Consider the following 14,413-nt stretch of genomic DNA (forward strand, 5'->3'; position numbering starts at 1 on the left):
GGTCATCAATAAAGATGTTAAACAGAAGTGGTCCCAACACTGAGCCCTGAGGAGCACCACTTGTGCCTGGCTGCCAGCTGGATTTAACTCCATTGCCTGCCACTCCTTGGGCCCATCCAGCCAGCCAGTGCTTCTCTTCTCCAGTCTTTCTCTCCTGCTTAATTCAAAATTAAGACCCTGGGTGCCATATCTGCCAGTCTTTCTCAAACATATAACAATATGTTGTATTAAGTGGCTTCAACAGGATAGATTCCCTGTTACATAAGGTTTTTTTGAATACAACTGTAAAACCTTCCTCATTGCCAGCCATGTCATTTCCTTGAGCAAGTACTTCAGTTTTAGCTGGAATTCACCTTGAGTGATCTATCAGCAACAAGTCCATGCATCACTGAAGGTCTCATGCACTTATGAGTTTTGCTTTTTAGCCTGTCCCAAAGCAGTTGTTCATTCAGCACTCCTCCTCAGAGTTAGTAATGGAATGAAATACAGCCTTTCTCATGAGGTCATATTTTATGCACTTGTGTTCATACATCTTTAGTCTGCTCAAAATCTTCCATTTTGTGCCAGCTGCTGTATTTTCTACCTGACAAACCATCAGCTAATAACAAACAGCTTTGGCCCTGAACACATGGCTTATTTTCATTCTGTAATTTTATCCTATGAAACTCTTCATTATTCTATGTTGTCTGCCTTGAGCATTATCCCACCAGTCATTGCCAGACTGAGCAAGCTGTAGGCCTAACTATGAAAAGACAAAAGATATGGTAGGTGAATAATAAACCAGAGCAAGAAACTTTGCCAAGAGAGCCAATGGGATCCTGAGGTGCAGCAAGAGAAGTGTGGCCAGTAGGGCTAGGGAGGTTCTCCTCCCCTTCTGCTCTGCCCTGCTCAGACCACACCTGCAATCCTGTGTCCAGTTTGGGGCTCCCCAGTTGAAGAGAGACAGAGACCTGCTGGAGAGATTCCAAGGGAGGGCCACAAGGATACTCAGGGGACTTGAGCATCTCCCCTGTGAAGAGAGACTGAGAGCCCTGGGGCTGTTTAGTCTGGAGAAGAGAAGGCTGAGAAGGGATCTGATCAATGTCTATCAATAGCTGAGGGCTGGGTGTCAAGTGGAGGGGGCCAAGGTCTTTTGGGTGGTGCACAGCAATAAGCCAAGGAACAATGGATACAAAATTGAACAGAGAAGGTTTCAGCTCAACATGAGGAGAAACTTCTTTACAGTGAGTGTGACAGAACCCTGGAGCAGGCTGCCCAGAGAGGTTGTGGAGTCTACTCTGGACACATTCCAAACCCACCTGGATACATTCCTGTGTGGAGTACCCTGGGTGCTCCTGCTGTGGCAGAGGGGTTGGACCTGATATCTCTGGAGGTCTCTTCCAACCTGTAATGTACTGTGAGACTGTGAACTTAGGCAGCAGCATTCATATATTTTAGCATGGATGAATTTCAAAGTGTGGACCACCAGAATGCTTGTGTAATACTCTGCCTTTTTTGTTTGTTTGTTTTGTTTTGTTTATCCCCAACCACTTCATGATCACAAAGTTAAGTAATGGAGCACTGGCAAAAACTTAGTGCCTGATTTTGCCTACGAGACTACATACTAAACATCCATGCCAGGCTTTTCAGTCAGAACGTGATTTCATCATCTGTATTACAACACTCATCACTTTAGAAGTGATTCGTCACAGCATCACAGGATCACTGGGTGTTAGGGGTTTGAAGAGCCCTTCAAAGATCATTGAGTCCAGCCCCCCGCCAGAGCAGGACCACAGAATCCCCCACAGGTCACACAGGAATGCATCCAGATGGGGCTGGAAAGTCTCCAGAGAAGGAGACTCCACAACCTCTCTGGGCAGCCTGCTCCAGTGCTCTGGGACCCTCCCAGTGAAGAAGTTCCTCCTCATGTTGAGGTGGAACCTCCTGTGCTGGAGTTTCTATCCGTTGTTCCTTGTCCTATGCCAGGGTGTATCATTATCATCTAGAGTCTAGTCCATAACCTAGGGAAATGCTTAGACCTCTACCTAACTCTTTTGGATTGATTAATTTATTATATTTAAAGCTATTTCAGTTTCCTTGTGGATCTGAGCATATTTTCCTAGGCATCAGCCTAAAACTGCCACAATCCCAGAGACTTTATCTACTCTATTAGGGTAGGCTGTTGAAGCTTCTTAAGAAGTCATCTCTTTGCTGTGTGCTATGTGACGTCCTGGTTTGCCCCAGATTGTGCTAACTGGGGAGTGTGGGTTTAGTATTTAGCTAACTGAAGCGGTGGGCGACAGATACAGGCTTGAAAAGAAAAAAGCCAAGGTAAATGGATAGTTTTAATAGAAAATCATTGTGACATGATTATTACCAAGATCATGAACATTCCTATTTGTCCATGGCATCATCTCTTATTTATTGGGTTGCTGTTCTTTTGCACCCCATTGAGCATACTTACCTCTTCTGCATTGTCAAAACCATCCTCTTTGATGTCGTAGCTGCCGTCTGCCGTATTCTTCTTTCTAAAGTCTCTTCCCCCCCCGCTTTCCATGGCTGCCTTATTTCCCAGATACAGAGTACAGAATTAACCAGGTTGCAAAAGACCTTCAAGATCATCTAATCCAACCTATCACCCAACACACCACCTAATCAACTAAACCATGGCACCAAGTGCCTCAGCCAGACTCTTCTTAAACACTTCCAGGGATGGGGACTCCACCACCTCCCTGGGCAGCACATTCCAATTGCCTGTCTGAAGAATTTCTTCCTAACATCCAGCCTAAACATCCCCTGGCACAGCTTGAGGCTGTGTCCTCTTGTTCTGGTGCTGGTTGCCTGGGAGAAGAGACCAACCCCCACCTGGCTTCAACCTCCCTTCAGGTAGGTGTAGACAGCAATGAGGTCTCCCCTGAGCCTCCTCTTCTCCAGGCTAAGCAACCCCAGCTCCCTCTGCCTCTCCTCACAGGGCTGTGCCCCAGATCCCTCCCCAGCTTTGTTGCCCTTCTCTGGACACCTTCTAGCAAGATCATAGTATCATAGTATCAGTCAGGGTTGGAAGGGACCACAAGGATCATCTAGTTCCAACCCCCCTGCCATGGGCAGGGACACTCCACACTACAGCAGGCTGGCCACAGCCTCATCCAGCCTGGGCTTAAACACCTCCAGGGATGGGGTCTTAACCACCTCCCTGGACAACCCATTCCAGGGCTTCACCACTCTCATGGTGAAGAACTTCCTCCTCACGTCCAGCCTGAATCTCCCCCCCTCCAGCTTCATTCCATTCCCCCTAGTCCTATCACTCCCTGAGATCCTGAGAAGTCCCTCCCCAGCCTTCTTGTAGCCCCCTTCAGATACTGGAAGGCCACAATTAGGTCACCTCGGAGCCTTCTCTTCTCCAGACTGAACAGCCCCAACTCCTTCAGTCTGTCCTCATAGGAGAGGTGCTCCAGCCCTCTGATCATCCTCGTGGCCCTTCTCTGGACACGTTCCAGCACCTCCACATCCCTCTTGTAATAGGGGCTCCAGAACTGGACACAGTACTCCAGGTGGGGTCTCACCAGAGCTGAGTAGAGGGGGAGGATCACCTCCCTTGACCTGCTGGCCACACTTCTCCTGATGCAGCCCAGGATCTGATTGGCTTTCCGGGCTGCAAGTGCACACTGAGAGCTCATGTTGAGCTTCTTGTCCACCAGCACCCCCAAGTCTCTCTCCTCAGGGCTGCTTTCCAGCCAGTCCCTGCCCAGCCTGGATTTGTGCCTGGGATTGCCTCGACCCAGATGCAGGACCCTGCACTTGGTCCTGTTGAACCTCATGAGGTTGGCTTGTGCCCACCTCTGCAGCCTGTCCAGGTCCCTCTGGATGGCCTCCCTTCCCTCCAGCGTGTCTGCTGCACCACACAGCTTGGTGTCATCAGCAAACTTGCTGAGGGTGCACTCAATGCCACTGTCCATGGCACCCACAAAGATGTTGAACAAGACAGGTCCCAGGACTGATCTTCTCTTAGCTTTTTGATCACCATCTCAGTAAGTGCTTCAGAGGCTTCTGAGGTGCACCTCTGCATCAGCTCTTCTCTTTTTATTTGCAAATACAGCTTCAACTGCTGTCTCTTTATGTGCAGCTCACGAACCTGCTTCATTAATCCAGGCCTTCTCTCTCCTAGCACCCCAAGGTCTCTGTCTGTCAGATGATCCCTTTTGAATGATACTGCCTATCTCCACCAACAGATAATGTGGAGTGGAGAAATGGGCAGATCAGGAAAGCAAAATGATGCCTACATTGTGTGCATTGTGCAGGGAGGTAATTTCAGACTAGCAGTGATCAGAAACATGGACTGGATGCCCACTTGTAGTTAAAGCTTTTCTTGTTGCAAGAGCACAGGTGTGGTCCTTGAATATTAACTAATGGGGTTAGGATTAGCTTCATCTGAGCTCCAAGACTGGTCTGTGATAGAAACTGCAGCCTAGTAAGTGGAAACATCCCTCTGAAAGAAACACTGTGTGCTTTCTACCCTGCTTCCTCTCATATTTAGAGCTATTCTTTGGCACCTGTCTACAAAAAATAAAAAGCTTGATAATTACTTGTCTGTTACCCTCACTCTGATGATGTTTTTTTCTGTTTAACACTAGTTCACAGGATCACAGGATGTCAGGAAACACTGTGTGCTTTCTACCCTGCTTCCTCTCATATTTAGAGCTATTCTTTGGCACCTGTCTGCAAAAAAAAAAAGCTTGATAATTACTTGTCTGTTACCCTCACTCTCATGATGGTTTTTTTCTGTTTAACACTAGTTCACAGGTTCACAGGATGTCAGGGGTTGGAAGGCACCCAAAGAGATCATCGAGTTCACCCCCTCTGCCAGAGCAGGAGCAGAGATCACAGCACAGGTCACACAGGTACACATCCAGATGGGCCTTGAAAGCCTACAGAGAAGGAGACTCCACAACCTCTCTGGGCAGCCTGCTCCAGTGCTCTGGGACCCTCACAGTAAAGAAATTCCTCCTTATGTTGAGGTGGAAACTCCTGTGCTGCAGTTTACATCCATTGCCCCTTGTCCTATCCCAGGGTGCAAGTGAGCAGAGCCTGTGCCCTCCCTCTTGACCCCCAGCCCTCAGCTATTGATAGACATTGATCAGATCCCCTCTCAGTCCTCTCTTCTCCAGACTAAACAGCCCCAGGGCTCTCAGCCTCTCCTCACCAGGTAGTGCTCAGCCCCCTCAGCATCCTCATAGCCCTCCCTTGGACTCTCTTCAGCAGATCCCTGTCCCTCCTGAACTGGGGAGCCCAGAGCTGGATGCAATATTCCAGGTGAGGCCTCAGCAGGGCAGAGTAGAGGGGGAGGAGAACCTCCCTGGATCTGCTCTACACACTGGTCTTAATACATCCCATTGGCCTTCTTGGCCACCAGGGCACACTGATGTCCCATGCAGAACTTGTTATCCACCAGGACTCCCAGTAACTAATTTACACAGCTATTACCAAGATACATAACAAAACCAAACCCAAATCCATGACATGCACACTGGTCTCTAATGGCTGGGGACACAGGGGCACAAGAAATAGTGCCCAGGCTCATGACGTGCTGACCAGTTGCCTGACTCTTAAATTGTAAGTTTTTTGAGGTGTTGGGTTCTCTTTTCCTTACACTGATGCAGCTGGAGAACAATTCCTTTCTTGTAAATGATTTGATTTTATTCCTATTGCAGCTCACCTACTGTCATCCCTTCTAGTTCCAGACAGCTTCTCATGCCTTTGTTGCTTAACACGTCTGGTCAGCGTAGCTCAGCCACAAGCCAAGGATTGTAAGGACTACTTCAATTAGCCTGATCTCCCAGTCACAATCAGTACAAACTTTGTCACTGGAATGGAGGATTTTCTAAGTTTGCTTCAAGCCATTGTAGTCATTTTGCAGTTGTGTGCTTGGAGAGAGGGTGTTTGTTTCCTTTTTAGGGCAGTTAAAGCACGGAATTGAAATGCCTCAAGATACTGTTTTAACAGCCCAGTGCTCTGCATTCATTCCATCACTAGGATACAGACCTATTTTTAGTATAGTGGTGTAACTGGACAGCAGTGGCTCAGGAGTCTATGCAAAAGATGCTAGAAGATGTGAGAATGACCACACAGTCAAGATAATATCATTACCACGTTCAACTATGCCTGTAAATTTACAGGGAAAGCTATAAGGGAGCATTAAAAGACAAAGGAGGTGAAAACCCTCATCCTGAAGATTGCCCAGGATAGGTTTACAGGCAGAGTGATTGCCCATTGGAATGGGCTGCCTGGGGAGGTGGTGGAGTCACCATCATTGGAGGTGTTCAGGAGGAGACTTGTTAGGGTGCTTGGTTATATGATTTAGTTGATTAGGTGGTGTTGGATGATAGGTTGGACGTGATGATCTTGAGGGTCTCTTCCAACCTGGTCTGGTCGGTTCTGTTCTATTCTATTCTATTCTATTCTATTCTATTCTGTTCTGTTCTGTTCTGTTCTGTTCTGTTCTGTTCTGTTCACTCAGTTCATAGAATCATAGAATTGTCAGGGTTGGAAAGGACCTCAAGGATCATCCAGTTCCAACCCCCCTGCCATGGGCAGGGACACCTCACACTACAGCAGGTTGCTCACAGCCACATCCAGCTTGGCCTTCAAAACCACCAGGCATGAGGCTTCCACCACCTCCCTGGACAACCTGTGCCGTTGTCTCACCACCCTCATGGGGAAGAACTTCTTCCTAATATCCAATCTCAATCTCCCCATTTCTAGTTTTGTTCCATCCCCCCCAGTCCTATCACTCCCTGACACCCTCAAAAGTCCCTCCCCAGCTTTCTTGTAGTCCTCTTCAGATACTGTTCCCTCCGGTGTGCAAGTTGCTAGGTCCCTTGCTTGGGCGGGATTGCCTCCATGAGGCTAGCCACTATTTCTTGTGCCCCGTGTCCCCAGCCATTAAGGAGTGATGTGGATGTCATGGATTGGAGTTTGGTTCTGTTCTGTATCTTGGTAATAACTGTAGATTAGTAACTAGTGTTAAAGAGAAAAGACATCATCAGAGTGAGGGTATGGGCACTGTTCAACTGGACCTGATTCCCAGGCTCTTCAGAGACAGTCTGATCTTACCCTGGACACTCCCCAGGTGCTTCAGGAAAACAGGCCATCAAAAACATTAAACATTCCAGGTAATTCTGTGTATCATAGGAGTTTTTCTGTGGCAGACCAGATCTTTGAGGACTTAGACAAGAGCGTTGTACTTTACTCCTTTCTAGCAGGCTTCTCATTCTTCCCTAGCAGATTTTACTTGTGCCAGGAAGACTTTTCATTAGTAGCTGATATTTAGATTTGGTTTTATGAGAAGAAAAGATTAAATGTTTTCCTTAGATGTTGCCATCCTGAGGATGTTTACATAAGGACTCAGATTCTTCCTTTCAGATCCCCTGACAGGAGGCCCCATTCTGTCCCTGTGCTACTTTCTCCTCTGCAGAAAGTAAGAAATATTTTAGGTCTGCTGACATGGATGAGGTGCTCTGTTACAAAGAATGCTTGCAACTGACACTGAACCTCTGTATCTCTTGTATGTGTGCATCCCAGGGTTTGTCTGTGCTTTGGGATTTGGATCTGAGAACAGCAGTGGTGTTGCCTGGCTGAGGCTGGTGTAGCACGAGATTAATACAGCATGTGTGGGTAAAGCTGATTTTACATTTAAAATTAGCATCAGTGTGGCCCTTTTAGACACTTATTAGTCACTGTTTACACTGATCTGTATTCCCTTTTGTGTTTTTTTTTTCCTCCACTCAGATGTTGCAAGAGCAATTGAGTTACTGGAGAAACTGCAAGAATCTGGGCAAGTGCCAGTACACAAGCTCCAGTCCCTAAAGAAGGTGCTGCAGAGTGAGTTTTGCACAGCTATCAGAGAGGTATGAAGTTGAGCTTTTCAATTATTTCTCAGGGTAACATCACTCTTCTGGCAAAAAAAAAAAGTGCTTATTTGCTTATTTATAGTGCTGGAGAAGCAGGAGTACCTTGTGTAAAGGGTGATGGATGTGAGATGTGTCTGTAGCTGTCTGTTCCCATGCTGAATGCTGAAGTCACTGAAAAGCAGGCACAGAACAGTTAAGACCTCTGCAGGGCATCAAGCCTGAGGCAATTAGCCTTGCTAGGGAGAAAGGGTGATTGGTTAGTACTTTAGTATTCTGCTCATGCAGTTTCAGGGGCTGTGCTGGGACATGGGGATGTGCCAAGTTGGGTCAGTGCAAGCTTAAATACCTCTCCTTTGAGCTCAGGTGTGTGTGACAGGGACACGCTGGTAGAACCAGAGTGGTGTGGGAGACCAGCTGTGCATGTGCTGAAGTTAACTGAAGCTGACAGGAGTCCTGCTGTTGAAGTCAGTGGTCGAGTCCCAGTGGGCCCTGCTCCACATGCCAGAAATCCTTGTCAGATTGCTAAGAACTGTGATCATTACCCTGCCAGCCATGGGCAAGGCCTTCCTAAGCTCTGCTCAACGCTGGATAAATGATGACTGTTTTCTTTCAGTCGAGCTAGAAGAGAAGCATCTCACTTCCTACATGCACACAAACAGCAGCTTTAAAGCAGTCAAACAACAAATACTTAGAAGATTTCTAGGCAGAAACCCTGAGTTAATACAACATTGTGTCAGGCTTCTTAGTTACTAAACTGAGTGCTGTTCATCTGCCAAGACAGAAGGAGCTCTAAATGCCCCTTAAGAAAATCTGCAAGAATTTCTGTTTCAGTTTATCTGTCTGTTGCCTGGGACTAATCCTCCCTGATGAAATCAATGGGGAATCTAATGTTCTCTCAATAGCAGCAGAATTTAACTCCTGATAACTAGGCAACAGTAGTGTATTGATTGAGTGGCCTGCTGGGGTGGCTGGAAAGAAGAAAGGAAGGAACAGACGTGAGTTTAATAAGCAAAACGCAACACACTCTTTGTTTTAGGGAATATATTGTCCATGTGAGAAACAAGAGAGAGGCTTCCACTTCATGAGATGGCAGTTTTCAAGGCTTTTTAAAGGGAATAATGTTCCATGACAATAAATAATCATAGAATCATAGAATTAATAAGATTGGAAAAGACCTCAGAGATCAAGTCCAACCTATTGCCCAACACCTCATGATTAACTAAACCATGGCACCAGGTGCTACATCCAATCATTTTTTGAACACCTCCAGGGATGGTGACTCCACCACCTCCCTGGGCAGTACATTCCAATGGTCAATTACTCTTTCTAGGAAGAGCTTTCTCCTCACCTCCAGCCTAAACCTCCCCTGGCACAGCTTGAGACTGTGTCCTCTTGTTCTGGTGCTGTTTGCCTGGGAGAAGAGACCAACCCCCACCTGGCTACAACCTCCCTTCAGGGAGTTGTAGAGAGCAAGAAGGTCTCCCCTGAGCCTCCTCTTCTCCAGGCTAAACAACCCCAGCTCCCTCAGCCTCTCCTCACAGGGCTGTGCTCCAGACCTCTCCCCAGCCTTGTTGCCCTTCTCTGGACACGTTCAAGTGTCTCAATATCCTTCTTAAACTGAGGGGCCCAGAACTGCGTACAGGACTCAAGGTGTGGCCTAACCAGTGCTGAGTCCAGGGGCAGAATGATTTCCCTGCTCCTGCTGGCACTATGTACTGTGAGAAGCTGATGTTCAGATTGCTCCTTTCACTTAACTAATAAATGCTTCTTTAATTGACCACAGAACATTGAAAAGTTGTGGAGCTGGGTTTCTGGTGTGTGGGGCTTTTTTTTCAGATAGCAGAGCCTGCTGCTCTGATTGTTACAGGGAACTGTCAGTCTTTGGAGCATCATCAGTGAAATCTTACCAAATTTAGGTTAATCTCTGGAAAACAGTCTCAGCAGAAGGAAACATAAAGGTTGTTGAAACAGGTATGGAGCATAGGAAGCAGTAAAATGGCTTAGACAAACGCACTCTCAAGTAATTGAACTCAAAGTAGATTTTGACAGGCTCATCTCAGTGGCACAAAAGGTCTTCACGGTGTGTTGAGTGAAACCATCCCACACATGTGTCTTGGGTTGAGCAGACAGAAAACTATTTTACACCCCAAAAGGAGTAAAACAAAAATGCTCTCACAGAATTGGAGATCCAATGGAATACAAGTATATACAGAAAGAGAGCTGCCTGCAGGCAAACATCATGAAGTCCAATAAGGACGAGTGCAGGCTCCTGCATCTGGGCAGAAATCACAGCAGACACCAGGACAGGTTAGAGGCTGCCCTGCTGGAAAGCAGCTCCATGGAGAAAGGCCTTGGAGTGCTGGTGGACAGCAAGTTCTGCATGGGACAGCAATGTGCCCTTGTGGCCAAGAGAGCCAATGGGATCCTGGGGTGCAGCAAGAAAAGTGTGGCCAGTAGGGCTAGGGAGGTTCTCCTCCCCCTCTGCTCTGCCCTGCTCAGACCACAGCTGCAATCCTGTGTCCAGTTCTGGGCTCCCCAGTTCAAGAGAGACAGAGACCTGCTGGAGAGAGTCCAAGGGAGAGCCAGGAGGATGCTTAGGGGACTTGAGCATCTCCCCTGTGAAGAGAGACTGAGAGCCCTGGGGCTGTTTAGTCTGGAGAAGAGAAGGCTGAGAGGTTGTGGAGTCTACTTCTCTGGACACATTCCAAACCCACCTGGATTCACTCCTGTGTGGAGTACCCTGGGTGATGCTGCTCTGGCAGGGGAGGTTGGACTGGATGATCTCTGGAGGTCTCTTCCAGCTTGTCATGTGCTGTGAGACTGTGAAAATACATAAATCCATATTCAACCTCGGCCCAGTTCTCCACCTGTGCTTATCACAACCTCATTAGGCCCAACCCTTGCAAAACCTTCCTCCCAACCAGGCCAAATCCCAGACCTCAATGCCCCCACACTATGCCTACCTGCCTCACCCCTAACCTTGGCCCAAACAGCACAGCAAAAATTAGCCAGGCTGCTCGAGGGTGAAACCCTGCCCCACAGTACTGTGCAAGAGATAACTGTGCTCAGCCTGGGGTCAGGGAAAGGGAGGAGAAAGGGAAGAACTGGCCATGCAGCCAGATTATGGAGAAGATGCAATATTATGGGAGCCTCCTCTTCTCCAGGCTTAACAACCCCAGCTGCCTCAGCCTCTTCTCATAGGGGTTGTGCTCAAGACCTCTCCCCAGCTTTGTTGCCCTTCTCTGGACACATTCAAGTGTCTCAATGTCCTTCCTAAACTGAGGGGCCCAGAGCTGGACAGAAAGAAAGGGAGAATTGACATATATACATTGCTACTTACTTAAGGCTATTCAACATGCAGCTCCTCACTTTAGTTACTTAGATTAAACCTTTGGCAAACATTTAGGCTGAGACTTATCTTTTTTTTTCACTGATTGAAGAGTTGATGGAAAATTGCAGAAAATAATTCCTCCCAGTTAAAAGAAAAAAAGAAGAAGAAGAAAAGCATGGAATATTTTGGTCACATTACATTGCTAGATAGCTCCAAGTACTGCAGCTGGAGCTCGGGGGATGTTTTGGCTGGGTCTTGCCATGAGAATAGAATAGAATAGAATAGAATAGAATAGAATAGAATAGAATAGAATAGAATAGAATAAGTCAGGGATGCCCTTCTTGCATGCCCTCCATGTGAAGTGGAGTTTATGAAACACTGATAGTTCCTTTACTGAACAGAACAGGGGTTGTTTGGAGCTAGCTGGGGCTAGGCAGAAATAGGCCTTTAAATGTTTCCTCCCGTTGTTTATCTTCTCCTACCCCAAGTGCAGTATGCAAGAGTGTTTTTAATTCCTTTTATGAACACCTACATAGTCTGGAGGAGAAAAATTCTTGCCATTACAAGAGAAAGCACATCAGTCAGTAGGATCTAAAAGGGAAAGTGGGAGTTGTTTGGAATACAAGAAGCCTTCCTGGAGAAGCAGATCATATGTGAGCAGTAGGTGGGAGTAATTGAAAGGGGATAAGGAGCAGTGGCAGGCTTTGTATTAGCATGTAAATTTGGGGAGAAACTGCTTATTATATGTACACAGAGGTTCAGATCTGCACTGTGGTGTGTTCATTGTGTAATGCAAGATCTGAGCCTCACATTCTTCTATCAGAAAATCTAATATAGAAGGTTATGGCTGACTCTTGTAATTCTATAAGCTTTGTAACGAAGGAGTCTTGGAAAATGAACATTTTCTTTCCCAGTCTAAGAAGTTATGGACTATCCAGTGAGCTTGATTGTGAAAATACAGCCCTGAAGAAACTCAGTATTAGGCTAAGTGGGTGACCAGACATAACTTGGCCCCTCTACAAGTCCTTTAATGACAGAAGCAGGAGGCCACTTCGGTGACCAATTAGCTTTTAAAAGAATGAGATCTTTTATTAGATGACACACATTCTAATCTGATGTGTAGGAAGCTATATATGATTGGCCATTGGAATGTGCTGCCCAGGGAGGTGGTGAAACCATCACTGGAGGTGTTTAGATAGAGACTGGATGAGGCACTTGGTGCCATGGTTTAGTTGATTAGATGGTGTTGGGTGATAGGTTGGACTTGATGATCTCAAAAGTATTTTCCAACCTATTCTACTCTATTCTATTCTATTCTATTCTATTCTATTCTATTCTATTCTATTCTATTCTATTCTATTCTATTCTGTTCTGTTCTGTTCTGTTCTGTTCTATTCCTCAGTTGTTTTTATGGGAACTTATTTAGTCACCCTTTCTACCAGTTCAAAACCCCACACGAATATCCCAGAGAAAGAAATATCTTTTCCAAGTGGCTGAGTGAATGAAATTTAAATAGAAGTACTTTGGTGTTTTTCTAGGATGCTGTGTCAGGAAATAGTGATTAATGGTCCTCACTTAGCTAAATATAAGTACCACTAACTGAAATATTCTGTCTGGCACTAGGCAAGAGTACGTGTTGGCTCTGAAAATGATGGAAGTAAGCGACAGTATGTAATGGCCTCAATATTTCCCTTACACCTGAGGACCCCAAGATCAGAAAGCAAGTTAACCAAAGTCTGGTCACATTAAAATTGAGGGTGTTTTGGTTTTTTTAATAATAATTGTGTTTTCAAATTAGTTGTTTCTGAAGCTCCCTAGCTACATGAAGATTAATTAGCATTCTGCAGCTTTGTCACCTGGCAAAAGCTGCATGAATCTTGTCCAACATGCCATTCAGTGCTTTCCCTTTCTATGTGTTTTTGCTGTTTATTTGAAGCTGTTGCTGTGTCATAGTCACCTGGTTCCCTTGAGGTTACTGGAAAGGTCATAGAATCATGGAATCATAGAAGGGTTCAGGTTGGAAAGGCCCTTCGAGCTCATCTACTCCCCACTATGGGCAGGGACACCTCTCAAAGAGACTCAGCTGCTCAAGGCCTCATCCAACCTGGCCTTCAACACCCCCAGGCAGGAGGCAGACACAGCCTTCCTGGGCAGCCAGTTCCAGAGTCTCACAACTCTGGTACTGAAGAACTTCCTGACATCCATTCTAGACCTACTCTGCCTCAGCTCCAACCATTCCCCCCTGTCCTGTCTCTAGACACCCTCAGGAAAAGTCCCTCTGAAGGCTTCCTGGAGGATCCCTTCAGGTATTGGAAGGCAGCTCTAAGGTCCCCTCAGAGTCTTCTCCTCTCTAGGCAGCACAGCCCCAGCTCTCTCAGCCTATCCTCATAGCAGAGGTGTTCCAGCCCTTGGATCATCTTTGTGGCCACCTCTGGACTCACTCCAACAGCTCTGTATCCTTCTTATGATGAAGGGCAAGGCTGTGAACATAAATGCATAAATGAAGCACTGGGAAGGTATCTTCATGTGCAAGATAAAACCAGGCAACTTGAATTGATAAAATTACTTTAATTGTTGTTAGTCACTAAAAAGAAAGTGTCCCTTCCAACCCTGTGATTGATAACACAGAGTATAGAGACAGCCACTCTGAGCTAGAGTCACTTGGGTTAGGGACTTAGGTTAGGAACAGCTTGGGGGCTTTGGGCTGCTAGGGACTTCTGCTTCTGTCAGTTAGCTACTTCTGGCTAAGGCTTGGGTGCAGGGATGCTGCTAGGGATCTGCTCAGGACTTCTGTTAGCTGCTTTGTCTGTTAAGGGCTTCCAGAACTTGTGCTGTAAGTGGGACTCTGAGACTCTGTAATGTTTGGGATTCTACAGTGCAGTAATAAAGGCCTTGTGGGAGGACTTCTGAGATGCTCTGCTCTCTGCATTTCTGGACTCTCTTTGCTCCATGGCAACAGGGTTCCTGCCTTCATTCATCACCCAATGGCTCCTGAAGGGGGGGATTACAGCAAGCAGTACATTTATATTAGCATGATGGCCCATTAGATAGGCTGGGAAGCAAAGTTCTCCTTAGGTTGCCCAGGCAGGTGGTGGAGCCCCATCCCTGGAGGATTTTAAGGCTAGGCTGGATGTGGCTCTGAGCAATCTTATCTAGGCACAAGTCCTGTGAGGAGAGGCTGAGGGAGCTGGGGGTG

At 46.6% G+C, this 14,413-nt stretch overlaps 1 protein-coding gene across 4 annotated transcripts in view; it reads left to right on the forward strand.

The window, feature by feature from the left end:
• LIN7A (lin-7 homolog A, crumbs cell polarity complex component) overlaps nucleotides 1–14,413 on the forward strand; it is a 73,703-nt gene that overhangs the window by 22,165 nt on the left and 37,125 nt on the right. For all 4 annotated transcript variants that reach the window (XM_068168101.1, XM_068168100.1, XM_068168103.1 and 1 more), the window contains exon 2: nucleotides 7,765–7,883. In XM_068168101.1, the coding sequence (XP_068024202.1) occupies nucleotides 7,765–7,883 (119 nt within the window). The remainder of the gene's footprint in view (nucleotides 1–7,764; nucleotides 7,884–14,413) is intronic.

This window comes from Melanerpes formicivorus, unplaced genomic scaffold, assembly GCF_026170545.1.
Source record: "Melanerpes formicivorus ecotype bairdi unplaced genomic scaffold, bMelFor1.0.p_v2 SCAF_132, whole genome shotgun sequence".
Lineage (NCBI taxonomy): Eukaryota > Metazoa > Chordata > Aves > Piciformes > Picidae > Melanerpes > Melanerpes formicivorus.